The following is a 27,539-nucleotide window of genomic DNA, read 5'->3' as shown; positions in this document are numbered from 1 at the left end:
TTCCACCTCCGGGGAAGTCTTCGTCGGGGTAGGGTAGATTCACCGCCGGGGACTATCCGAATAGTGCGCGAGAACCTGGAGTGCTAAATGGCATGCGTCCAGCACCGAGAGAACTTCCTTCGTCAGGGAGTTTCTGGCACCCATGGTATCGTGAGCCGAATGGCTGAATATGGCATGTTTAGATCACAAACTAGGAATACTAACAAATTATTAATGGGAGCCGAAGGGCTCAGCATGGCATGGATTAGGAACTAACAAATTAATGAGGGAGCCGAAGGGCTTAATGAAGGGTGCGCGTAGCATGTGTCGCCTCTTCTTCGAAGTAATACCGCAAGGTGGTGCCGGAGAAGAATTCTTTACGGTGACGGTGTACCTAGGAGACTGTTTTTTAGTGGGTAGGCGCCCCATTGCGAATCCCACACAGTGCCAAACCATACACTGTGGCATGAGCATGAACAAATACAGGCCAGTCTTGAGAAGATTTTTTTAACTCCTAGAGATGCATGAAAAAAAAAAAAAAAAAAAAAAACACACACACACACACACACACACACACACACACACACACACACACACACACACACACACACACACACACACACACACACACACACACACACACATGGGCAGCAGGGACAGGAGTCCAGGGGCTTGACGAACCCCCCCTCTGCGAGTCGGGTGGGAGCTTAGGAAGCATTTCTTAAGCGAAAAAACTCCATGCATCCGTATGGATTACCACCTTTTGGCACTTCTCTCGAGAAGTGACCGAGCTCCTCCCAGTTAGCTCAAGCAGAGGATGCCTAGGATGTGGTGGGGGTTCAACAGTGGGCTCTGTTGGATCTCTGCAAAAAGCCACATATCCGCAAGCAACTCCGTACAAGCGGCCTGGCACCGCTTTCAAAGTGCCTTAGCCCAACCATTGGAGTGCCAACCGGCACATCAGGATCGATGCCAGTAACATCCTGATTATGGTATACTGGTGAAGGCGTTCAACAATGGACAAGCTACGGATCACGGATTGGATGGCGTTATTGGGCTGACAGTCGGGCCATTCTGCTCCCTGATTAAGGAAGGGTGACACCGACCTGAAACGGCGAGTGGGCTCATGGTTCGATTGCCTCCGTCCCGTTAAAACCTTGGCAGGCCTCCGGATACGTTCGAAATCTGTCCATCAGTTCTGATGAGTACGTAGGTTCGGATGGAACATTCCCGATCTACGCCGATCTGGCACTGTACCCGGCCCCCATAAGGGTCCGTGTCAACCCTCGCATGGCCTCAATGCTTGCAGGTATAGTTGCTTGCAGGTACAGATAACCATGGGATCGTGAAGGCGACTACGTACGGCAGATGGAGATAGCGGCTCGGAGGGGGGACCCTGAAGAATGGAAGTAAGCGTAATTGAAGTTGAGGATGAAGTGACAAATCCGTTTGTCAAGAGTGGATTGGTGAGGACACCGCCGCCGCAAACCCAGCAGGTGCAAAAGCAGCCCACGAACGAGCAGCAGGCTCAGCAGCAGGGTCAGCAGCAGTATAGCGTGTGGACGAAACCACCACAACCACCGAGGGTAGAGACAGCGAAAAAGTTGGTGGACGAGCTGCACGAGTATGTGGATAAGAGAAGTAACGTGCACAAAGACATCAAGGCGTTGGTGATTAAGCTCCAAGGCGCTCTTGGTTCAGCTGTAAAGGAGTGGAAAAACGTAGTGCAGAGAGCAGAAGCAGGGGAGAAGGAGTTGTTAGCGGTTAAAACTGCCTTAGAGGCATGTCGCGCAGCGGAAATGCGAAGGACAGAAGCCGACACAGCTACGAGGAAGGTCAACGCGGCGAGAAGTATCCCCCCAGGGGTGCAGTCCACGCCCTTCTTTACACCGAAGAGGCCAAGGGCATCGCCTGGAGATGTCAGACCAGGTGGTCCCAAGAGACACAAGGATGTCCGTATCACTGGAGCTAAACCGCCACCAGAAGCAACCGACGTGGTAAACAGCCACACTGAATGGCAGGTCGTTGGCAAAAAGAATAGAAAGAAGGAGAAAGCGAGCAAGAAAAAACCGCCCGAAAAACGTAAGGTCGTCAGGACGAGGAATAAGAGCGAGGCTCTCATCGTCAAAGCGAGTGACGACTCGTACGCCGAAGTTCTACGCGCTATGCGGATGAACCCGGATCTTAAGGAGCTAGGGGAAGACGTGCAAAAGGTCAGGCGCACTCGTAATGGAGAGATGCTCTTTGAGCTGAAAAGAGATCCCAAGGCAGGCAGCATCTCGTACAAGGAGCTTACCGAGAAAGCTCTCGGAAACAAGGTGGAAGTAAGAGCCTTGTGCCCGGAAGCGACTCTCCTGTGTAAAGATCTGGACGAGATTACCACGGAGGAGGAAGTAAAATTAGCCCTGAAGGAGCAATGCGAGCTAGGAGAGGTCCAGATGACCATCCGTATCAGGAATGGGCCTGATGGCACGAAGGTAGCATCAATTAAGCTGCCAGTAGATGCAGCTAATAAAGCGTTGAGAGTGGAGAAAGTATGTGTGGGCTGGTCTGTGTGCCCGCTGAGCGTTTCTCAGCAACCGGACGTGTGCTTCAAGTGTCTGGGCTTTGGTCACTTCGCACGGAATTGCCAAGGGCCGGATAGGAGCAAACTATGCAGAAGGTGTGGCGAGGAAGGTCACAAGGCAAAGGATTGCTCGAAGCCTCCGAAATGCCTAATTTGCGCTGCTACGGGGGATAACGAACACCCTACAGGCGGTAGCAGATGCCCAGCCTCCAAACGAGCGAGAGCAACGAAGTCCCAGTGGAGGTAGTGCAAATCAACCTCAACCACTGTGATACGGCACAACATCTTCTGCGGCAATCTGTTGCGGAACATAGATGCGATGTTGCGATAATTTCGGAGCCATACCAAATTCCACCCGGAGATGGAAACTGGATATCAGACGGAACCAAAACTGCAGCGATATTGACAGTGGGAAAATACCCCATTCAAGAAGTGGTGCACTGCGCAGATGAAGGATTCGTTATAGCCAAAATCAACGGTGTCTTCATCTGTAGTTGTTATGCACCTCCACGATGGACGATCGAACAGTTCAACCGGATGTTGGACAAACTGACGGAAGAGCTAACCGACCGAAGACCAGTGGTAGTAGCTGGAGACTTCAATGCTTGGGCGGTCGAATGGGGCAGCCGCCTCACGAACCCAAGGGGGAGCAGCCTTCTGGAGGCCCTAGCTAAGTTGAACGTCGATCTCGCCAATGACGGTACCACCACCACCTACCGTAAGGATGGTCGAGAGTCTATCATCGATGTCACTTTCTGCAGCCCAGGAATGATACGTGATATGAACTGGAGAGTATGCGAGGATTACACCCACAGCGACCACCAAGCGATTCGGTACCGCTTTGGGCGCTGTTTGCAGATGGAATCGAGTGGAGCCCAGATATACGAGCGGAGGTGGAAAACAGAGATTTTTAACAAGGACGTGTTCGTGGAAGCGATGAGGCGTGAGAATAACTTAGTAAACCTAAGCGCAGAGGAGTTGACTGCAGCCCTATCGCGGGCGTGCGATGCAACTATGCCGAGGATGGGGAAACCTAGAAACTGTCGACGACCAGCCTACTGGTGGAATTCGACGATCGGTGACCTACGCGCACATTGCTTCCAAGCTAGGAGGAGGATGCAGAGGGCTAGCAACAACGTCGAAAGAGAAGAAAGAAGATTGCCCTATAGGGCGGCAAGGGCCGCACTCAACAAGGCAATCAAGCTCAGCAAGAAAGCGTGCCTGGAAGAGCTCTACCGCAATGCCAACGAAAACCCGTGGGGGAATGCCTACAAAGTGGCCATGGCAAAGATGAAAGGTCCAGCAATACCACCCGACAGATGTCCGGAGAAAATGAAGGTTATTATCGAAACTCTTTTTCCGACGCACGAGCCTACGGTCTGGCCACCTACACCGTACGATGAACAGGATGTACACGACGAAGAGACCCGTGTAACGAACGAGGAACTGGTCGTGGTATCGAAAGCCTTACCAGTGAAGAAGGCACCGGGTCCGGACGGGATTCCAAACTTGGCCCTTAAAACGGCAATCCAGGAGAATCCAGACATGTTCAGGACTACACTGCAAAAATGTATGGAGGACGGAAACTTTCCCGACATTTGGAAGCGACAAAAGCTGGTGCTGCTACCAAAGCCAGGTAAGCCGCCCGGCGATCCTTCTGCATATAGGCCGATATGCTTGTTGGATACTGTCGGAAAACTGTTGGAGAGAGTGATTCTTAACAGGCTTACGAAGTATACGGAGAACGAGAACGGTCTATCGAACATGCAGTATGGATTCCGGAAAGGTAGATCTACGATAGATGCCATCCGAATGGTAGTGGAAACCATGGAGACGGCACAGAAGCAGCAGAGGAGAGGGAACCGATATTGTGCGGTTGTCACTCTTGACGTTAAAAACGCTTTCAACAGCGCCAGCTGGGTAGCAATTGCCGACTCGTTGCACAGGTTGAGGGTGCCTAAGTATCTATGTCAGATTCTGAAAAGCTATTTTCAGAACCGGACACTGATATATGAAACAGATGCCGGGATCAGAAATCTGTTGGTTACGGCGGGCGTTCCACAGGGATCCATCTTGGGTCCCACCCTTTGGAATGTCATGTACGATGAAGTGCTGAAGCTGAACCTGCCCAGAGGAGTCAAGATTGTCGGTTTTGCGGACGATGTAGTGCTTGTAGTGATCGGCGAATCACGGGAAGAGGTGGAGGTACTGGCAACGGAGGCGATAGATGCCGTGGAAAATTGGATGCGAGAGAAGAAGCTAGCGTTGGCCCATCAAAAGACTGAATTGGTTATGATCAGTAACCGGAAGGCAGTACAAAATGTGAGCATCATGGTCGGTGAGTGTATCATAAACTCGAAGCGAGAAGTGAAACACCTGGGCGTGATGTTGGACGACCGTTTGAATTTCAACAGTCACGTCGACTACGTCTGCAATAAGGCGACAAAGGTGATATCGGCCTTATCCCGAATTATGCCTAACAATTCTGCGATTACCAGTAGCAAGAGGAGGCTACTGGCGAGCGTGTCAACGTCGATCATCCGGTATGCAGCTCCAGCGTGGTCGGCGGCACTGAAGACAGGACGAAATCGTGCCCAGTTGAACCGTACGTTTAGGCTGATGGCAATGCGTGTAGCGAGTGCGTATCGAACGATATCATCGCACGCCGTGCACGTAATAGCCGGAATGATTCCTATCTGCCTTCTACTGGAGGAGGATAGCGAGTGCTACAGGGATCGAGCCACAGGGAGAGGCCGGAACAGAGCGAGAGCCAACACGCTTAGTAAATGGCAGCAGCAATGGAACAACGCGGAGAAGGGCAGGTGGACTTACCGACTGATTCCAAACGTGTCGATATGGACCACTAGAGCGCACGGCGAGATTAATTTTCAACTGACGCAATTCCTGTCTGGTCATGGCTGCTTTAAGCAGTACTTGCACAGGTTCGGCCACGCAAGGTCACCGTTGTGCCCTGAATGCCGAGACATAGAAGAAACACCAGAGCACGTAGTCTTTACTTGCCCACGGTTTGCACAGCAGCGAAGCGAAATGACTGCCATCGTCGGAGACGACGTGAACGTGGAAAATATCGTCCTAAAGATGTGTAGTAATGAAGATAAGTGGAACGCGGTGAACCGATCTGTTGTTCAGATTATGTCAACACTACAGCGGACATGGCGAGAGGAGCAGCGTCAGATGACGTAGGCAGCCCTGCCGAACGAAGAAGGGCGCCGGACTGTTTTCGACACTCTAAAAGAGCGGACGAAGGGAAAGTGATACTGCTCGGTTCCGGGAGATATTCCTTTGCCGGGGAACTCTCCGCCGGAGTAGGCTAGATCCACCGCCGGGGACTAGCTGAGTAGACGCGACGTAGCACCGGTCCCGGGTCGTAGGAGCACCAGTGAACCGGAAGTTAGCCTCCACCGGAATCGCTGGACTGACTCCGGCACCCTACCGGTCGGCCCGTAAAAAATTGAAGAGCAGCAGTAGCAGCAGCAGAAGAAGAATCGGTATCGGAAGAACTTCCATCGCCGGGGAATTCTTCGTCGGTGTAGGCTAGGTTCACCGCCGGGGACTAGTTGAGTAGACGTGTCATAGCGACGGTTGAGGGTCGTCGGGGCACCAGTGAACCGGAAGCTAGGCTCCACCGGAATCGCTGGACTGACTTCGGCACCCCTCCGGTCGGCTCGTATCGTAGAAGTAGAAGAATCGGTGTCGGGAGAAATTCCACCGCCGGGGAACTCTCCGTCGGTGTAGATTAAGTCCACCGTCGGGGACTGGTCGAGTAGAATACGTCGGAACGCTGGTTTTGAATAGTCGGGGCGCCTACGAACCGGAAGTTATGCTCAACCGGAATCGTTGGACCGACCTCGGCATCTTACCAGCTGAACTATGGAAAGGAGATGGTCGCCGTAACCGTACGAGTGCGAGCTTTGTATGAGCTCAGAGTGGTGCACAAACTGGAGCCGAAGGGCTCAGAATGTTGCATGTAGGTACTAACAAATTGACGGGTCGCCAAAGGGCGAAAATAGGTATTAACAAATTACTAACGAGTGGAGCCGAAGGGCTCAGCATGAGGCACGTCGTTGAACGGTTTTAAAACTGCTAACAGGAGCCGAAGGGCTCAGGAGCCGAAGGGCTCAGCATGTAGAATAACAAATTGAAGTGGTGCGCTCAGCACGTTGTCCTCCCCTTCGAAGTAATACCGGAAGGTAGTTCCGGAGGGTGATGGTGATGGTACTAAACCTAGGAGAGTGTTTTTAGTGGGGAAGGCACTAAGTGGATCCCACACCGCGCCAAAAATTACACTGGCATGAGCATGAACATATACAGGCCAGTCTATGAAGATTTTTAAACTCCTAGTTGCATGAAAAAAAAAAAAAAAAAAAAAAAAAAAAAAAAACACACACACACACAATTGACCTACGTATCAACTCGAACATTCAGATTTATGCTCTAAATCGTCCGTGCGTGATAAAAATTCATCGAAATTTGTTTTTTCTTGGTAAAAGTCACGGTGTTCATTTTACCACCCCTGTTCATTTTACCACCACTTCCCCACGTCCCACTTGCATTTTGATTATTCATGGAAATAACTTTTCACACTATCCCAGTAAATTAATGTTTTCGATATCGAGTTAAGGAACATCAACTCAAAAAAGTTTTAAATAACTCAAAACTCAAAAAAAAAATCAACAAGATTTGTTATCAGTGACATTGTTTGTTATTACTTTAGCATTTACTTCTACTCAGATTGCTCTAACTTTAAAATCCTAAAAGATCGACATTTTAGCGTACGAGGATGTTGGAATAAAAATTTTCTTTAAAAAAAAACAGCAACGCCAATAAAACTCAAACCAACTTGATCCCTATTAGGTAGATTTCAGCCATTCTATATTATTTGCCGAAAAACTAACCTTCCTGCTTATCATATTTTTAAATTTGATAAGTTCTATGAAAATATCACTAGTGACATCCTAGGACAGCTCAACAAGGACTGCCCGTTGTTTTTCAATCGATAACCTTGACGATACGAAATCCAGTGCTACCAGTATCCTTTTTAAGCAAATCAGTTGAACAAATTCAAGTATCAAGGCTCACAATTTGATTGTTTCTTGCATGCTTCATTCATTTAGCGCAATAGCGAATGCTATCTTCTTTTTTAAAGTAGGTTAGATTCAAAACCGACGTTATTTTTAGAGAAAATTGATACAATTTCTATTATACTGCACTCAATTAAGTATTTTTGATTTATTTTAGTATTGTAGGACCACATGCGGTAAACCAAACATCGAATATAGATTGATTTGTAGCAAAAAGATTTCATGAAACATTTTCAAACTTTCAGTAAAAACTCTAACTTATGAACTAGCAACACGGCCGGGCTAGCAACAAAGTGCCCTGTTGCAATCCAACTCAACGATGTGAAAGTAGGCCTTTGCCAAAACGACCAATCAGAAGTGGTCTTTTTTGACAGGAAAATGGTTTCAAATTTGCATTAGTACCTGACAAGTCCTGTCCTAGGTGACATCCAAAGACGAGACTCGCGGAGACGGAAATCGTGGAAAAAAATTGCTGAGTTTTTTCTTATTCAATTCAGAGTTTACATCAATCTTGCGCATGCCGTTCAAGCTCTCACATGACTATCTCTGCAAAAAACTGTGCGTTAGCATCACATCGTAGCATAAACGGCATTTTGAGTGAAATTTCATGCCAGTAAACGTAGCAGACATTATAAATAACAAGTCTTGTGTTCAGATTTATCAGCATCTTTGAAAAAAAAAATGCTCTGCTGTCTGAGATTTTCAATAATAGTTAATTTTGAATACAATATTGTTCACTTTTTCAGCCATAAAAACGATGACGTTGATATTTTTCCTCTTCGCGAGTCTCTTTCAGGGGACAGCTAGGGAACAGAATTCGAATCAATTTTATCACTATCAGACAGATATTGGGACTCTGAACTGTTTGGTAAATCATTTTTTTAGCTATTTCGGACCACCAAATTCAGAATAATGGAGAGGTTACTAGCACCATATAGCGAATAAATATTGATTCAGATTTCCATTTCAGATGGCCCTTGATCTATTGAACATCCAGATTTGGTACTCAAATCTCAACCATGAGGTTCTCCCGCAAAAGCAAAATCTTTTGAGATATGCTTCGAAATACTCACGAATGATTTTTGGATGCAAAATCACTTGCTCACGCTCATGCCGTCGAAAATACCTGTCCTCACTGGGACAGAGCCTGCTTCTCAGTTTAGTGTTCAATGAGAACTTCCACAGTTATTAACTGAGAGCTTTCTTTGCCAAAGTTGCCATTTTCGTATTTGTATATCGTGTGGCAGGTACGATGAAACTCTATGCCCAGAGAAGCCAAAAAAATTTCCATTACGAAAAGATCCTGGGCCTACCGGGAATCGAATACAGATATTTTCAGCATGGCTTTGCTTCAAAGCCGCGGACTCTAACCACTCGGCGAAGGAAGGCTCCACCAACAAATCTCGTGAATAAAATATAAGGCTTTGAGTGAAAATAAAACTAAAACGAAACAAAAATTAAAACAAAAATGATGATCCAACTCATGTATTGTGGCTGTTGAGCTGCGTAAGCTACAAATCAAGCGTGAAAAATCTCGAACATAAAATATGAGAATTTAAAATTTTCGCCACGATGTGCACAACTTTGCTGAAGACAAACTGGAGCCACCCAACATTGATCTGCTTGATAACTTTTGATACATAAAATTGAGGATAATTTGTTACTAACGCCACCTAGCAGATAAATTCCCGATTAGATTTGTTGCTGCCAGATTGCCCTTGATCTGCTAAACAACTTTGTCGAAGACACTAACCTTCTAGCTCATCAGGATCTTGAGATATAGATGCGCGTACTGGACTATATCGTCGGAGGCATGCGTAATCGCTGGGATGATCCCGATCTGCGTCATCCTGTCCAAAGACATCGACTGCTATCAGCGAAGAGAAACCAGGAAGGCGAGGAAGTTGGCAAGAATTCGTTCGCTGGCAAAGTGGCAGCAAGAATGTGATGCCTCCGAGAAAGGAATGTTGACTCACAGGCTCATCCCGAATCTATCGGCCTGGAGAAGTGAAGAAGCATTCCACCTGACACAGTTCTTGTCAGGTCACGGCTGCTTCAAGCCGTATCTGCATCGATTCGGCCATGCGTCCTGTCTTGAGTGCATGGAGATTGAAGAAACGACAGAACATGTTAGTGCAAATAATGTCTGGCTAACAGCGCAACTGGCGAGCAGAGCAGAGCAGCGAAACGAGATGCAGTGAGCAGCGCTTGACGTCGGGGCGCTGATGAACCGGAATCCAATTTCCCACCGGAATTTTCGGACCGACCTCGGCACTCGACAAGTCAGTCTGCTGATGAGAGGAGACCATAGGGCGCGATCGAAGTAGGCTAGATCCTCCGTCGGGGACTAGACCGAGAAGAACGAGCGTAACGTAGTATCGGTAATAAGTCGTCGAGGTGCCTGTGAACGGGAAGTCACACTCCAACCGGAATTGCAGAACCGACCCTGACGCTTTGCCGACCACCATCGAGTCGGAGTAGGCTAGATCCTCTACCGGGGACTAGCTCAGTAGATCGCGAAACAGCATCGGCAAATGATCGTCGGAACACCTGTGAACCGGAAGTTTCCATCCACCGGAATCGCAGGACCGACCTCGGCATCTCCCCAGATAGCATCGCTTCGGAAGATCTTCCATCACCGGGGAAATCTTCGTCGGAGTAGGATAGATCCACCATCGGAGGCTATTCTGAGTAGTGCGAGCGTATCACCGGCTTGAGTCGTCGGAGCGCCAGTGAACCGGAAGCCATCCTCCAACCGGAATCTCTGGATCGACTTCGGCACTCTACCGGCCAACAACGGAGTATGAACAACGCGTAACGTTACCGGTTTCGGGAGATATTCCTCCGTCGAGGTACTCTCCATCGGAGTAGTATCGATCACGACGAACCGCCGACTTTAGGCCGTCGGGGCGCTTGCGAACCGGAAGTCCCCCTCAACCGGAATCGCAAGACCGAACTCGGCATCCAACCGGTCCGCCTGTAGAGCAAGACGAGCAGAGAAATGGAGTCAAGCTCACCAACAAAACACAGTAGCATCTATGTAAAAAAAGTCTCACATAGCCCTGGCGTGTAGTCGGCCCCAAAGTGTGAATAATATTGAAGAGATAAATTGCAGCCATATCGAATAGAGCATGAGGTGACGTAAAGGCGTACAGGCATCAACAAGCCCTCTGCCCCCTGAAGTTATACCATGAGGTAGAATCCTTCATGTCATCGAACTTATTGTTCGTTGTCGCACATATGCTGATCAGGCATATGTTCAAGAACCTGCCCTTCATCATCAACACACAAATTCGATCGTATTCCGGTTTCGATCGAATAACTCTGTTCATCTCCTTCCCAATCACTCCACGTTCAGCTCCATTGCTGCTGCTGTAGTAGATGTGGTACTTGAATGAAGTGTTGGCGAGGAGATCCATCGCTCTTAATTCACGTTCTCCGGTTTTGGACCAGCGTATTTCCTGGATAGCCACGTTCATGCCCACATTCCGCAGTTCCGAGCCAAGAACCCAATACGCGCGATTTCATTCGAAGTGTTTACGTTTCAATATCCGACTTTCCAATCGTTGTCGGGTATGTTGCCGAGAAATCAATCCGTTTGCTCTATTTTTGGCTTACTTGATTGATCAAAAGACTCCAATAGGCCACCTAACCGGGTTACGCTACTCACATCGTGGTAGAGGGGCTGCCTCCTCGGTGTTGACACAATACAGCATTTTCCGTTTGTTCTTTACATGATGACCTTGGTCATAGCCATCACTACCATCCGCTTTCATCAGGGCTTTAAATCAGTAGCTTAAATTCTCAAATTTATATTACGCCTAATTAATCTTCATCATCGTGGATAACTTGGATCCCGATGATCTAATTACTTACAGGATTTCTCCAGCGACACCTACAGACATTACCGACATGATCACCTTGACCGGGGGTTATGCGTTCAGCGTTGTCGTAAACTCGTGGCTTCGCTAGACAACGAAACCATTCAGCAACTGTACGTTGAGAAGTTCGACATCAACTTCCCGGTGAGTAAACCTTTAAGCAAATACCCTCCCGAAACCTGAAGTTCTAATTGAACATCTTCCTTCCCAAAGTACATAATCGATTCGAAAGTTTTCGAAGACGTCAAAGTGCACCAGGATCGCGCCCTCTACGGGCGGCTGATCAACATCTGCGAGAACTACATTCTACGGAAGGTTTACAACCTGACGGCCTACACCGAGATCGAGTACTGCACCCGTCCAACCGAGCAGATCGACGTCGACTTCCTGGATTTGAGCTTCTTCGTGGTGACGATGGTTCTGATCTGTCTGGTCATCACGTCCACCTGGTTCGACAGTCGCATGAACAAATCCAAGAAGAACGACCACTACATGCTGGAGATTCCGTGCAAAAGTGAGTTTTTGTTGATCGTTTGTTTACTCGATCACTGCATTGATCAATTCTATCTATATTTCAGAGACAATGATCTTCACGTCCTTCTCGCTGAAACGCAACTGGTACCGCTTGATCAGTCGTTCGAAGGATCAGCTCAACGAGGATCTACGCTTCTTCCAGACGTTCCGCTTCCTGACGTTTCTGTTGGTGATCTTGGGTCATTGTTCGGACATGTTTGCGGTGACTCCCATCGGCAATACTTTCGATCGAGAGCGAGAATACTACAATCCGGAATCGCTGGCCCTTATTAACGGATCGCAGATCGTGCAGACATTTTTCCAGATGAGTGGATTTCTGCTGAGCATACACTTCTTCACAACCCGTGCCCGGCTTCGAGAAGTTCGCTGGTCCGTGGTATTGGCGGTGTTAGTTTATCGTTTTATTAGGTAGATATCATTAGCGAGTGGGTTTGGCCTTGATCGGTGCGATAATGAAGAACACACGTTTGAATACTCGTAGGTTGACCCCGGCATATGCGTATGTGCTGATGCTGCATGCAACTTGGCTCTCCAAGGTGCAAGATGGACCGCTGTGGATTCGCGGAACGCAAACCGAGAAATACTTCTGCCGCAAGAATTGGTGGACCAATTTGCTGTATGTGAACAACTACGTAAACGCTGATCAACCGGTGAGAGTTTAGTTCGCAAAGATTAATGATGGCTAATTAACATACTAAATTGATTCGCTGCAGTGTCTCCAGCAAGCATGGTACCTCGCGTGTGACTTCCAGCTCTTCACAATGGGAATGATTCTGGTGGTAGCAGTTACGAAGTAAGTTGAATGACCGTCTGAATGGCAAGAACTTTCATGTTATTCGAATTGGGTCAAAACTGTTATATCTGCTCGGTTTTATTAATTTTAAATTGCGAGATCGAAAGTTATTCTACTTCCCATAAAGTTTCCCAAGACCAAAAACTTGAATAATAAAGCGGTGAGAAATTTTGGGAATCCGGTTTTGTAAGCAAAAGGGAAGCCCACTATGCTATCATTCGCGTGTATGAATAAATTATACTACGGTAAAATAGGTCGGTTTGTGCTGCCAGATGTGTTGGGATGACCCCAAAAAATATTTGGATGTAAAGAATTAGCATCGATGACTCCTGATTTTTTTCGATACCAATGTTTGATCGGTACAACCCGAAATCAACTTTACCATTTATCCTACGAATGAGTGTGTCAATAAATTATTGAAGGAATCATTGCAAAAATTATGGAGAATTTCTTAAATGATTATTTATAGAAAGTTGTGGAATCTTTGGATTTTTTAAAGAAACTTTTGGGGATTTAAAGCAGGAATTACTGTGAAAATTTGGAACCCTGTTAGATCACTTAATGATTTTTTTTGTGATTAAAGATTTTTTCGTTTTTTGACTGAAATGTAATGTAGAAATTCTTTAAGAATTTTCTGATCGAAATCCTAAAATATATTTCATGAAAGATCGTCTTGAGAAATTCCCATAGAAGGACCTGGAAAAATTACTTGAGGAATTCTTGGACTTATTTCTATAAGATATACTTGAAGAAATTTTAAAGATTATTAAAAAAGAAACTTCTATGGGTCTACTTGAGTAATTCCTAGACGAATCATTGGAAAATTATCTAGCGGAAATATTACAGAACCCAAGTAGCCAAATAGCACAATAATTCGCCCTCTGCCGTGATAATGTATTGCTATTGTACAGCTTAAATGCTCTATATTAGACGTATAATAGTTATAATAGGTGAATTAACAGGTTATTGGTTACTTTGAAAGTCTCTAGGAACTGTCTCTAGAAAATTCCAGAAATTTTGAGAGGATTTTCTGCGAGATTTCCTGTAAAAGTTTCTGCAGGAATATCTTGTGCAATGCCTGAATGAATCTTTGGAGAAACTTCCCGGTGGAATCCTCTAAGAATAATATGGAAGAACTTCTTGAGCAGTTCTTAAAAAAGGGGAGCTTTCGAGAGTCACCCTGGATGTTTTTTTAAGAAACCTTCCTTAGATTCAATGAAAAAATTTCCAGTTGATGTTTTGAATGGATTTTTGAAGAAAATTATAGAGGAATTTTAGAGGCTTTTTTATAAGGATTCCCTAGATTAATACCTGAGAAATTTGCTAGGAGAGTTTTTGATGGATTTATTGACCACACAAATGAAACTTTGGGAGACAATTATAGAAGATATTTTGTAGGAGACAGTGGCGTATCTAGGGTTTTTGGGGCTCGGTGCGGTGTTCCATTTAGGGGCCCTCAAGAAAGTAATGTGAACGCCGTTCAAATGCGAACGCTAATGTGAAATCAACTGTTGAAATAAACGATGACCAAATAGCTTCTATAGAATTATGACTAAAATGATGGAACTTATGTTGATATGTTGATAATGTTGCTGTAGTCGTTAAATGACACAAATGTCGGTTAATGAGCCTACAGTTCTTCTTTTTTAATTCTTGTTCAAAAATACATAAGTTTACTTAAAATTATCGAGAGGACTTCCAGTGAATTGCCATGTAAGTTGATATATTAGCTGGCGGAGTAGCTTTGGAAAGCAATGATCCATATACAGCTTAAATTGGGAATTCTAGCGAAATGTTGACATTTCCCGAATTTTGTGTTTTGTTTGATTTTGAAATTCTTGATGGCAGAAAAGCCTTAAATTATGCTAACTAATTACAAAATGAACACCAAAGATTTTCTCAAGAGTTCATTTTGTGATATTCACGAACTTCCTAAAAATTAATAAACCCTAAAAAATCCAATGTAGAATTCTCCTTAGGATAACTATAAAAGTTATCTTAGAGATTCCAGCATTTTTTTTTTCAAAAAAACTTCCTGAAATTGTTCAACAAAATAAGTACTCCAGGAATGTTTACAATGATTTTACGTTTTCTCATAACTTCCACCAAGATTCCCGTTTACAATATCTTTATGATTTCAAATAGTATTTTTTCAAAGGATTTTCTAGAATTTTTTTTTTCAAATTATCGTTCAGATTTTAACCAGTGAATTCCTTCAGGAATTACTCCAGAGATTGTCCCTAAGATTACTTCGGGAATTAAAGAATATAGACTTCTTAGAGATTTTTTTTTAATTGCGACAGTGATCTTGTAGGATTTCCACTAGTTAATCCTCATGATATTCATGCATAAAAACTTCTGAGATATTCCTCAAAAATAATTCCAGGGATTCCACAAGATTTTTTTTTTCAAAGCGATTTCAGAGATTGCTCCAAGAGTTTCTAGAAACATTTGATCAGTATTGACTTAACGGATTCTCGTCCTAAGGATTTCTTGAGAAATTTCATAAGAAAATTGTAACTAAATTCCTCCAGGATTTTATCCAGAATATGTCCAAGAACTGTTTCCAAAGAATACCGGATTCCGGTAATGATTCTTGAAATGCCCTAGCAATTATTCTAAAAACTCGTATAGGTATTCGTCCAAAAACCTAAAAAACAATCTTCTCGAAATATCGTCAGTAAATTACTTACGAAATCCTTCCATTTGATTCCATCAGGAATTTCTTAAGAAAGTTCTTTAAGATTTTTTTCAGTAGGTTCTCCAAGTAATCTTTAAAGTTTTCGTCTATGGAATATCCTACTGATATTTTGTATTACAAAATATATTCGGGAATTCGTCCAAAAACTTATCAAAATCTCCAGATCCCCCAGAGAATTCTCCTGGAATAATGCCGATACTCTCACAACGTATTCGTTCTGAAACTTTTCCATGGAAAATCTCTCAACGTTAGTTCTGCTTTGAATGGAGTTTTCTAGTGATTCCTTCATCAATTTACTGATACATTTTTTAAAGAATTCTTGGGGAATTTATTCTAAAATTCTGTCAAGAAATAACAAAAGGATTTATTTCAAGAGTTCCTCATAACAAAATTCTTCAAGTCCCATAATTGCCTAGGGTCGGTGTTCTCTTAGTGGACAGTCCCCTATAGTCGCACTAGTGGATTTTTACGGCCATTTTGATATAAATCTTTTCAAAACATTTTTTGACATGAAGATCAGGAGCTATTTATCAAAGTACCATTGATACACAGATTGAATTTGTTCAAAAAATGATCGAAATAATTAGTTTTGCTTAAAATTTGAGCTCCCTTGCGTCTATAGTAAACCTATTGTTCCTAAAGTAGCACTACTGAGAGAAACTTTTTTTTTTACGATATAATTGATGAATTAAGAACTTTTTTACATCAAACGACAGCTTTTGATCCACACTTTGTAAGAAAAATATAGAAGTTTTGTAAAAATACTGTTTCGATAAGTATTTTGCCAACGACGTCGTCCTAGTGCTACTATAGGAACAAAAATTAGAAATAGTGCTACTATAGGCACATGTATTCCTATAGTGGCACACGCGATAATAAATACAAACATTTGGGTTTTCGTAGTTTTCATATTTTTCCCATAAAACCAAGGTAAAAAGCCTTCATATGATGTAAAAATAATGACGCTAGCGTTATTTTTCGATTTTATACGAATTTTTGTTCTTAGCTATGCAATTATTGGTAAATCGACCCTACTAGAACTGTTAATGGACGGCTCAACATTAACTTTTTAAGGGTTTCTGAAAGATCTCGTTTAAGAATTTCTTTCAGAGTTTTTCTGAGTGTTCAAGGATTCCTCCAAAGATATTTCTGGAATACATTTCTTCAAAGATTGCAGCAATAGAGACGTAACAATAAAAAAAGAAAATTAAAAGAAAAATAAAAAAATAAACACGCAAAAATATGTAAGAAAGACTGAAAATGCTTGCTAGGTCAATAACATCAATTCATGATCCATTTTCCAATAAAAGTGTACATGTTGAACGAAATTTGAATACAAAAAAACTTGCTTCGATATAACGTAACCTCGATATAACGTAACGAATTTAAAAATCGAGTTATGTTATATCGAAGTAGCGATCGCAATAGTTTCAAAAAAAACTAAAGGAATACTTAAAACTAAATCTTCACGACATTCTTGGATAAAAAATAATATTCGTATCTTAAGCGATATGTCAACTACCAGAATCCAATCATAGATAAAATAAATTCTTTTTTTCTTAAATATCTTTCATTTTTTTTTGTTTGAAGTTAATTAGTAATTATATCATAAGTGGGTCCCTTAAAAGGAACATTTGTTCCACTGGGACATCACGCCATGTAATTCTATTTAAATTAATTACAATTTAGTTTAAGGGTAATTTCAACCTCAGCTCATGTTTTGCTTGTTTTTTCATTAGTTTTTTTGTTCACGTGCTGCACAGAGTGGCAAACTGGAGAAACTGGCATAGGAATTCTCTTAGAAATTCTTTGAAAAATCCTCAAATGCAAATGAACAATATAGTATTTTTTAAAGAGCTCCTTTATGAAGCTAGGAAAGATCTCCTATAACGTTCTGATTCATATTACGGACACTTAAGGCCTCAGTGAAGTATAACTCATCAGAAAGCATATAAAATAAATTATTTTGTATAATTCTTCTGCGTTATCGAGCCTTCAAAACACTTAACTTTCGAATGTTGGGTTAAGATTTTGATTCCGCAACAGGAATAATTTTAAATAAATGGAAATGTGTGGCCTTTTCATGATTCTTATTCCGGACGCCTCTTCGCTTTTGCCTCGTATTCCGGACACTTCGATTCGAATTCCGGACAGCTCATGGAAATCGTAATTAGAAAGGTCAAATCATCATTTTAAATCGACAAACCATTGAATAGACGTCTGAGGCAATTGGGTATTGTAAATTTATATAGAATCTATAGAAAAAAATCACTATCAGAATTTATGAAGCTTTTTCTCAAGGAATCTGAAAAGAAATTCCTAAAGAACCAGTGAAAAAAATTTCTTTAAAAAAGGCTCTATTTTTAAAATCTCTTAAAAATAGAGCCTTTAAAAATAAAGCCTTGCATTAAAATAGAGGCTAAGCCTCTAAAAAGAGATCTTCTACCAGCCTTGAATATGTACAAACCATGTCCCGAAGACGGTTACTGATTTCTATTATTAATTATAATTGAAATGAAATACGGTGAGGTCTGTAACATACCTCCAAATCAGATACGGTTATGGGTCCCGCACATTTAGGTAGATCCGTATGAATTTGAAAATTAAACCGAGTTGTTGAGAATGAATTTTAAGATATTTAAGCTTTTCTAATCACAAATACCATTGATTATGGGGAACTACACATTGCCGATCAAGGTCACCGTGTAACTGAGTTTTCATCTGCTTGTAACCTGTTAGTTTTCTAGAAATAAAATTCTTTATAGTAAATCAAACACTTACCACGATTTGGGGGCCCCTATGATTTCGGGGCCTGGTGCGGACCGCACCCACCGCACCCCCCTAGCTCGCTACTGGTAGGAGAAGGTATCGACCGTGATTGTTTTATTTCATTTTGTTTTATGGCTATAGCGGTCATGCGACTCAAAGCTACAGGGAGTCTATAGAAGCAAATGATGGAAACGAAAAGGTGCATAGGCGTCGCAAGGGAGCGACAAGATTGAAAATTTTTAATTAGGTGGGGAAAATTGAGCAAGCCATTTTAAAGTCAGTAAGCATCGAAGCGTTTTCAATCTTGTCGCTCCCTTGCGACGCCTACACGCAAAAAAATTCTGCCGTAAAAACTACCATTTTAGGGGGGTCACTTAAGCGCTCGCACCGACAATTTACAGCAGACCAGACATGCTCTTGATTTTACCATGTCTGTAGTCGAAATCAGATTGTAGTAAATTATTTCTGTCAAATGTACCAGTTATGTGGTGGGATGTACCGTAAACATAGTAAATTGGTCTGAAATTGCATGGTAGTTTCAAGAATGGGCGTAGTCAGCTAAAATAGTAATTTTTACCACAGAATTTTTTTCCGTATATGCACCTATTCGTTTCCATCATTTGCTTCTATAGACTCCCTTTAGTTTTGAGTCACATGACCGCTATAGCCATAAAATAAAATAAAAAAAGAAGATATTTTGTAAAAATTACTGGAAGAACTTTATGTGAATTTAACAGAGGGGCAAAGTATCATTTTGCACCCACACTACCCCCCAATAATTCTGACATAAATATTGTTTTTCAAATGTCTAACAATTTGTAATAATATGTTTTTTTGTTCGTCATTTACAGAACCTGTTTCACTTATTTTCAATTTGTAATTAATTTATAGATTTGAACTCAATATTTTTACGAACTCCAATCAAAACATCTCCATATGAAATATTTCTATCCTTCCGAAAAATATTAAACGATGGAATACGAAACGATTTTGAATCTTCTAACCATGAGGGATTCCACGGAGGCATGCAAGTCGATTCTGATCGACCATTTCAAAAATATCTGAAACTTTGCACAGTTTTCCAGTTCCATCTAAATCGTCATTTTCCGATATCAAATCTTCAAGTTGAGTCACGACTAACTTTTCAAAAGGGTGTATGTGAAAATGGTTCAAAAATATTCAAAAAGCTGCACAGCAAAAACGGTTTGTTCGATTGTTAGACAACTGAATAAAGATTCCAAAAAAAAATACACACAGTAAAAAAAAAATTTTTTTGCATTAAAAAACATCATTTTTGTCACAAAAACTCAAATATCTCAAAACCCTATCGGAATACCAACGTATTTTTTTGAGGGAAAACGGTCCATTATATTAGCTATCTACCATAAAAATTTGGTGATGGTAAGCCAATAAACAAAAAAGTTATGACATTTCAAATATTTCACAAATTTGACACTTAGTGAAAGTTTTTTTTTTTCATTGTTAATTTTTTTTAGGACCGCAGTTTGTTGCTGATTTTTTTGTTAAGGGTATCACTTGAGGTTAACAAGTTGTTTTCATGATATTTTATTTAATTATTCATAACTATTATAGCATCTATTAGAAAGTTAGACGCGATCCAGTGTTGTGATCTAAAGTCTTGATAGTGTCATATTTTTTATTGTACGTAACTGAAGAAAAATTCTCTCAATAGTGTTGAAACCTTTTGATAAAAGAAACCTATAAGAAATCTAATATCGAAGACAAAAGCTACATAAAAAAGTTTTCTATACAGGTATACGACTAGTTTACCTGCAAAAAGTTTACCTCGTAGAGAACAAGGCGGGTCTATACCCAGGTGATCTAGTATACGTAAAGCAGGTCGGTTTTCTCGGCGCTGGTTTTCTCCACAAAGTTAAAATCTGATTACATCTGGGTATAGACCCGCCTTGGTAGAGAATAGACTTTGTTAATCATATTTGGGAGAAAGCGAGTAACTTCAACAACATCAAAAACATGATAGGTACATACCATGAACATACTCACGAAAAAGCTAAAAATATACTATCACTATGGTTATAAAAGATTTAATTGTAAAATTTTTCTTCAGTCAAGCAAACGACACCAAACTAGTCAGTAAAAACTTAAAAGTGATTTTGTTTATTAAAATCTAACGAGCAACATGAGTAGTCGCTTTCTCAACTGTTGCAGGCCGTTCTGCAAACGTGCAAAAAGTGTTCGAAAGAGCTACGAAATCTCACCGAAAGCACCATAGATAAACTGAAAGCGGCTGGTTATGCTCCAATGTCTACATTGAATACAAATTTACGCATTTGTACGTCCTGCCGTTTAAACGTTGACAAACGGGCAATCTGTACATCATCGGTCGATCAGGTTGCAGGAAGTTCGAAAACAACAACAACTGAGGAATTACTAGATGCACCGACAACAACTGAGGAGTTACCAGAAGTACCAAGTGCAGATAGTCTTGCCACGGTACCATCAGCGACATCTGTTTCAACAAATCAATCAGAAGATGAGTGCATCCAGAAGGTCAACATCGAACGCTTCAACGAAGGGATAGCTGGAATAAAAGTGACTCCGGAATAAAAGTGATATTGTAAAAAATTGAATAACAATAAATAAATAAATAAGTATTAATAAAATGTTTTCATGATCTCATAACGCATACCCAAATCCAAAACTTTTAAAGTTTATATATAACATTTAGAAACTCATCGATCATACTCTAAAAAAAATATCCTGGTAAAAAAAAAATTATTTTCGTGTAATCTGTTAATTCATTTTAATTTATACATATATACATATACATATAATATTTATACATATACATAATATTTATACATATAATATACATAATACTAATGAATACATGAAAACGACTTGTTTAATTCACGCAAGGCCCTTAACAATAAAATCAGCAACAAACTGCGGTTCCCGTAATAATTTACACCGAAAAAAAAATTTTTTTTTTCTACTAAATGTGAAAATTGTGACATGTTTGAAATGTCATAACTTTTTTGTTTATTGGTTTACCATCACCAAATTTTTATGGTAGATAGCTAATATAATGGACCGTTTTCCCTCAAAAAATTACGTTGGTATTCCGATAGGGTTTTGAGATATTTGAGTTTTTGTGTCAAAAATTATGTTTTTTAATGCAAAAAAATTTTTTTTTTTTACTGTGTGTATTTTTTTTGGAATCTTTATTTAGTTGTCTAACTTTGTTTCTTTAGTTGTCTAACAATCGAACGAACCGTTTTTGCTGTGCAGCTTTTTGAATATTTTTGAACCATTTTGACATACACCCTTTTGAAAAGTTAGTCGTGACTCAACTTGAAGATTTGATATCGGAAAATGACGATTTAGATGGAACTGGAAAACTGTGCAAAGTTTCAGCTCAATAGAAAAAAATGAATTAAAAAATTTCCCAAATTTTGGTGCTGTTGCTTGCAATCACTCCCATGTTTCATTGAGCAAAAAATGCCAAAATTATAATCAGTCTTCTTCTTCCTGGCATAACGTCTCCACTGGGACAAAGCCTGCTTCTCAGCTTAGTGTTCTTATGAGCATTTCCACAGTTATTAACTGAGAGCTTTCTTTGCCAAAGTTGTCATTTTTGCATTCGTATGTCTTGGGGCAGGTACGATGATACTCTATACCCAGGGAATCAGGAAAATTTTCTGGATTGACCGGGAATCGAACCCAGACACCTTCAGCATGGCTTTGCTTTGTAGCCGCGGACTCAAACCACTCGACTAAGGAAGGACCCTTATAATCAGTAATCATTGCTTTTAGTCTGTCAATTTTACTACAGTTAATTAGTAGTCAATTACTACAGTTCCATTGTAAAATTTTCAAATAATTAAAATTAAATTCAACTCGTGCTGAAAAAATCATCATTTTGCAACTTGTTGCATAAATAACTATTTTTAAGCGCAATTTATCATCTTGTAAGCGAAAATAATCCAAAACTCTTGTTTTTTCAATAAATGAAATTACGTTTAAAAGACGATGGTGCATCTTGCCTCAATGTTGTGGGGCGTTTTACCCCAAATAGCGGTGCATCCACTTCAATGCTAATTCTAGCAAAAGTAATGTTTGAAAAAATAAATTTTCCAGAAATCTAGTACAATTGGGGCGAAAACTCGCTGAACTCCATGTAGGGGGAATACAAATGAACAAGATTCGTGAATAAAAACACTACATACATCTTGTTTAGTCTTCATTTCGCCACATTTTCCTTAAGTGGGGGGACCTGAGGACATTACGTTACATTACATTACATTATATTCCCGAGTAACATTAGTAGCTGAATAACAGTTTATTCAGCCAAAGTATGCTTGAGAGTGATTTGTTCAACTCATATTCAACAAAAATGTTTGTTGGATTGCCACTTTCTGAAATAATTGCTTTCATTTCTTTCTCAGATACCCAAAACTGCGAACTCACATATTTTCGGCAGCCATGTTCTTGGCATATCTCATTCCTGGATTGATTGTATACTTCGCCGCATTCGATGGTGCCTTCATCAATCGGTTACAGTAAGTACTATTTTTGAAACTCTTTTACCAAAATGTAACATATCATCTATCTTTTCGTTTTCTAATAGGGACGAACGTTTCATCTACTGGTTCGATCGGATGTATCAACTCATCTATGTTCCGTTCCATACCAACATGGGTTGCTATTTGGGAGGAATCATGCTCGGGATGATCTACTACAAGCAGCGCACCAATCATCACGAAGGCAATCGATCTTGGGTATTTTTACGAACTTCCATCAATTACTAGAAATGTAACTAATTTCTTTTATTTACAGTACCTGAAAGTGCTCTGGTACCTGGTGGTCCCCGTGGGCTTCCTCTGCTTGATGAGCAACTCGATCTTCTATAAGTACAACTTCGAGAAGCCCGCCATCTGGATGGCCGTGTTCTACCCGGTGATGAAGCACATGTGGATTGTCCTGGGGGCGATCATGATCTACGGAATCATCTACGAGTACAGCAAACCGATCAAGGCGTTCCTGAACTTCTCCATTTTCGTTCCCCTGGGACGGCTCACGTACTGTGCCTACGTTTGCCACGTATTCATGCTGAAGAACGCCTTCTTCGCGATGCGAGAGATGGGATACTTCAGCAAGATGTCGTTGGTAAGTTGAGCATTCCGTTTATTTGCGTTTTTATCAGTTACTTAATAAGTGAGCCAAAGCATGCCCATTTATCTAAAATTGTGATTGCCGTGGCAGCCCTAACAATACATATGTAGACTGATTCGATTTCTAACCATTTACAGCTTTCCAAAATGCTCACAGTACTTGTGTCGTCGTACCTGATGGGACTGATACTAGCGCTGGTTCTGGAATTCCCATCTACCGCCATTCAGAAGCATCTGTTTGCCAAGAAGCTAGGTAATAAATCCTTTTCGTTGACCTTCTAACAGTTCGTAGCCGTTAATCTCGCGAATTTCCACGATTTTTTCAGAAGACGCAACCGTACAACCAAAGCCATCGCCAGCCGAGAACAACAATGTGATCACGTCGAATGGAACCGTGCAGGCATGAACGGTTTCTTGCCGGCGCTCCTTCATCATCGGAATGAAACGAGAGGAATTTAACTCTACAGACTGTGCATAAATTCTAAGATAGCGGTTACTGCTTAAGTTAATAAACCTATTTGTGAGATTGAAATCATGTTTCTTGGATTGAAAACATTTGAGAAAAAATGTACCGTAAAACGGGGTAACTTTGATAATGCGGGTAACTTTGATAGTGCGAGACCCACAACATATTAAACGAAATAACGAAGTTTCTGTTCATCAGTTAAGCAAAACAAATGCAAAAGTAAAGAGTATTAGTATGACACTTCATGTCAAAGCTATTTTCATTGGAATCATGTGCATTTGAGGCTTTTTATACAAATATTGAAAATTGACACAATTTTAGCATTTTCGAAACGCTTACAAACAATCTGTTCTACGATCACTATTTGATGTAGTTTTGAATAGTTGGCCACTTATCTTTGACAGCCTAGTTATCATAGAACTTGAATACGGTCTCAAATCTCTTAGCGAATAGCATTTTCACAAACTGGGATGATTTTTGTAATCTAAGTCAGAAATTTCCATATAACGTTAAACGCCTAGAGGTATGCAATACCCTACAAATGTTCGTTATTCATTCAATTTTGTTCGTTACCCCAAAACAGAAAACCAACTTTCGATAATATGAAAAATTATATATCCATTCATAATAAATCTTTTGGAAATCTATCGACTGCAATCGATAGCTAGGATGCCAGTACTTGTTTTAAAAATATAAATTATTATTCTTTGAAACAGCATGCATAAATATTCAAGTTCAAGAAAAAACTATCAAAGTTACCCCGTTTTACGGTACATGAACACTTAAAGCTCCTCGTACAATAACATTAAACTCATACAATACCTTACCCAGTACCGAGGCATGCAGTTGGCCGGATTGGCCAAGAGCAGGCATCGCAGAATTAGCTCTCATTTGATTTTGTAGCACGATCAAAGCAAGCGAAGAAAAACATCCCATCTGTTGCGGTCTATGATCGACAATGTATCGCAAGTTGTAACAAGTCTGATAAATAGGAGCAGCGAACAAGAGCCCCAAAGATAGAGCGATGATAAAATCCATTTGTTTCGCTTGTTTTCCGTTGGGGGTAGGTGTTTTACAGTCACCCCACAGTTATGGATAGCACACAGATATGGATCAGAGTTGGATTAAAACTAGTGTATCGCATCGAATAGAGTTGCAACTACGCAGAACACATTTTACCTACGTGAACCATAAATCTGAGCAGCATCGCAATCAATCATAATATGCTCTGGCATATTTTTTCCGTCCGTAGGAAATAAAAGGTCAACCGTATTCCCAGAAGCGTTGATTCATAACTGTGGGGCATACCATAGTTATGAATCAAAGATAAGACGATTCCGAAACAAACTCCAAAACGTATGCTTTCACTAGCACACCATTCGTTTACCTCGCAGGTAATTTGCTGTTATAGTGCTTTGATCCATAATACGAGTCTATTTGATCCATAATAGGGATCCTCCTCTCCCACTGATCCACATCTGTGGGGTAGACATCGTTTAGAATTTCTATCGAAATCGACACTTTTCGACACACCGTGAATTTTAAGGTGTATTCTTAAAAACAACTATATTCTGCAGTGTCAGGGAGGTAATTTTGTTTTGTACAGCGTCTCCATGTTTTTAATCATATTTTGTTCTGAAAAAATGACCCTTAGTTGATCCATAACTGTGGGGTGACTGTACTTTACTGGCACGATAAACAATCCCCGAACTTCCAGTAGCAATGGTGTCCCCCAGGTTTGGAGCTTGTTTAGAGGGGGTTTATCATGCACTGCTAAACAGATTCTCAAAATGTGCTGCATATTATGATAGGGAGTCGATGCCGGTTATGGACCCTGTGCGTATTATGGACTCCCTACAGAAAAACATAAAATTAACACTCATAGCAACCTTATTCCTATGAAAATCCACCGGGGGAACTTCGATTGCATTGTTAGTCAGCAGTTTCAGGCAAAATATTCGGTCTTAGGTGCATAAATACAGAAATTTCAACAGTTTTGTAAATGAAACCACGCAAGAGGGTCCATAATAGGCATTTCCAAGTGGGTCCATAATAAGCATGACGGCAGCGAGCCGGATTACATGGGAATAAAATGGAGGGTCCATAATAGGCATTCGGACAACAGTTTTCCAAATGAGCATTTCACTGGCTAAATTGAATGTTTGTGTGTGTTTTAAAAGCGCACTATGAAGTAAAGACATGGAACTTGTTGAAAGGCTGCACAAAACGTATATCCATCTAAGATATCATTGCAAAAAAGCATCGAGAATGAATCTCAGCTACTAAGGGGTCCATTACTAGCACTGAAACCCTAGTTACAGAGAGCGATACGTGAGTCACCAAGGTGTCCATCCATCCGGGAAATCCGGGAAAAGCGGGAAAACCCCGGGAATTTCAAATGACCGGGAAAAATACGGGAAATACCCGGGAAATTGTAGAACACACCGGGAAAATATGTATTTCGAATAGACGATTAGTTTTAATATTAATTACTATGGACGAAACACAAAAACTTTGAGTGGACGCCTGCCTGACAACTCGAACTTTGCATCCTGATTAACTTTTGATGACATGCAAGTAGAGTGTCCATCCCGGGACATCCCGGGACATCCCGGGACAAGATATCCCGGGATTCGAGAAATTTCGGGATTTCCCGTTTCCCGGGATATTAATGATGCCGTCCCGGGAATCCCGGGATTTCCCGAGATGAATGTAAAATTTGATATAAACCAGTATATTTTAATACAAAACATTTATATTTTATCAGACTCAAACTTTATTCGATAAAATTGGGAGGTGGATTGTATCACACACACACACACACACACTCAAACTTTATTCGATAAAATATAAAAGCATCATAAAGGGGAAAAAATAAAAAGATAATTATTTTCATTAAAAGACTAAACTACCAAATTAGTAAAAGCGATTTTTCTTTTATTGCGTTTCATTACAATATTTGTAGTTATCAAAACTGTAAGCCAATCTGGATCTCTAAATTACAATAATTAACTTTAAGTATTATCCATTACAGCACTTTTAATGATCTTCAAAACGTTTCTCTTGTACTTGGAAACTGGTGATGATGATTTATAAAAAAATTCTGGATCAAATTGTAGACTTAAATGTTTACCATACTTTCATTTATACCATGACATGCCATGACGTTAAATAAAACATCAAGAATCGAAGAAAAATAATATTTGATTATTTTCAGGTTTTTTAATTGTACTATGGTCGGTGTTTAGACAGATCGGACTAGATGATATTTTGACGTTAAGGACTCCATCATTTATGATTGTTTCGATGCTATTTTGGTACAGATATATTATCAAATAAATAAGTTCCATTATAACAGCTAATAATGCAGACATTTCAGCATTACGAATATCTTGGGTATATTTTCCTGGAATCATTAAAAACACTTGGTCCAGTCTTCAGGACACCATTTTATATATTTTACACGAAAAATATAATATGGACTATATTAACATTTTTGACCATATTTAATTTTGCTATTTTTACATGCATTTGTTCTTTTGATCTGATTTGACGGGTCACATTTTGAAACATCGAAGTTCATCGTAATTAG

The 27,539-nt window shown here is 41.0% G+C and overlaps 1 protein-coding gene across 1 annotated transcript in view; it reads left to right on the top strand.

Annotated features, from left to right (window-relative positions):
• Positions 1 to 24,013, top strand: part of LOC5565244 (nose resistant to fluoxetine protein 6) — a 75,992-nt gene extending 51,979 nt beyond the window's left edge. The window contains exons 3-12 of the mRNA XM_021841775.1: positions 11,526 to 11,672; positions 11,742 to 12,042; positions 12,107 to 12,470; positions 12,544 to 12,712; positions 12,776 to 12,855; positions 22,756 to 22,869; positions 22,938 to 23,088; positions 23,147 to 23,476; positions 23,620 to 23,734; positions 23,808 to 24,013. Coding sequence (XP_021697467.1) covers positions 11,526 to 11,672; positions 11,742 to 12,042; positions 12,107 to 12,470; positions 12,544 to 12,712; positions 12,776 to 12,855; positions 22,756 to 22,869; positions 22,938 to 23,088; positions 23,147 to 23,476; positions 23,620 to 23,734; positions 23,808 to 23,887 — 1,851 coding nt within the window. The 3' untranslated portion in view covers positions 23,888 to 24,013. The remainder of the gene's footprint in view (positions 1 to 11,525; positions 11,673 to 11,741; positions 12,043 to 12,106; positions 12,471 to 12,543; positions 12,713 to 12,775; positions 12,856 to 22,755; positions 22,870 to 22,937; positions 23,089 to 23,146; positions 23,477 to 23,619; positions 23,735 to 23,807) is intronic.
• The last annotated feature ends 3,526 nt before the right edge of the window (positions 24,014 to 27,539 follow it).

The sequence above is a fragment of the Aedes aegypti genome, chromosome 2 (genome assembly GCF_002204515.2).
Source record: "Aedes aegypti strain LVP_AGWG chromosome 2, AaegL5.0 Primary Assembly, whole genome shotgun sequence".
Lineage (NCBI taxonomy): Eukaryota > Metazoa > Arthropoda > Insecta > Diptera > Culicidae > Aedes > Aedes aegypti.
This window is presented reverse-complemented; position numbering and strand designations above follow the sequence as displayed.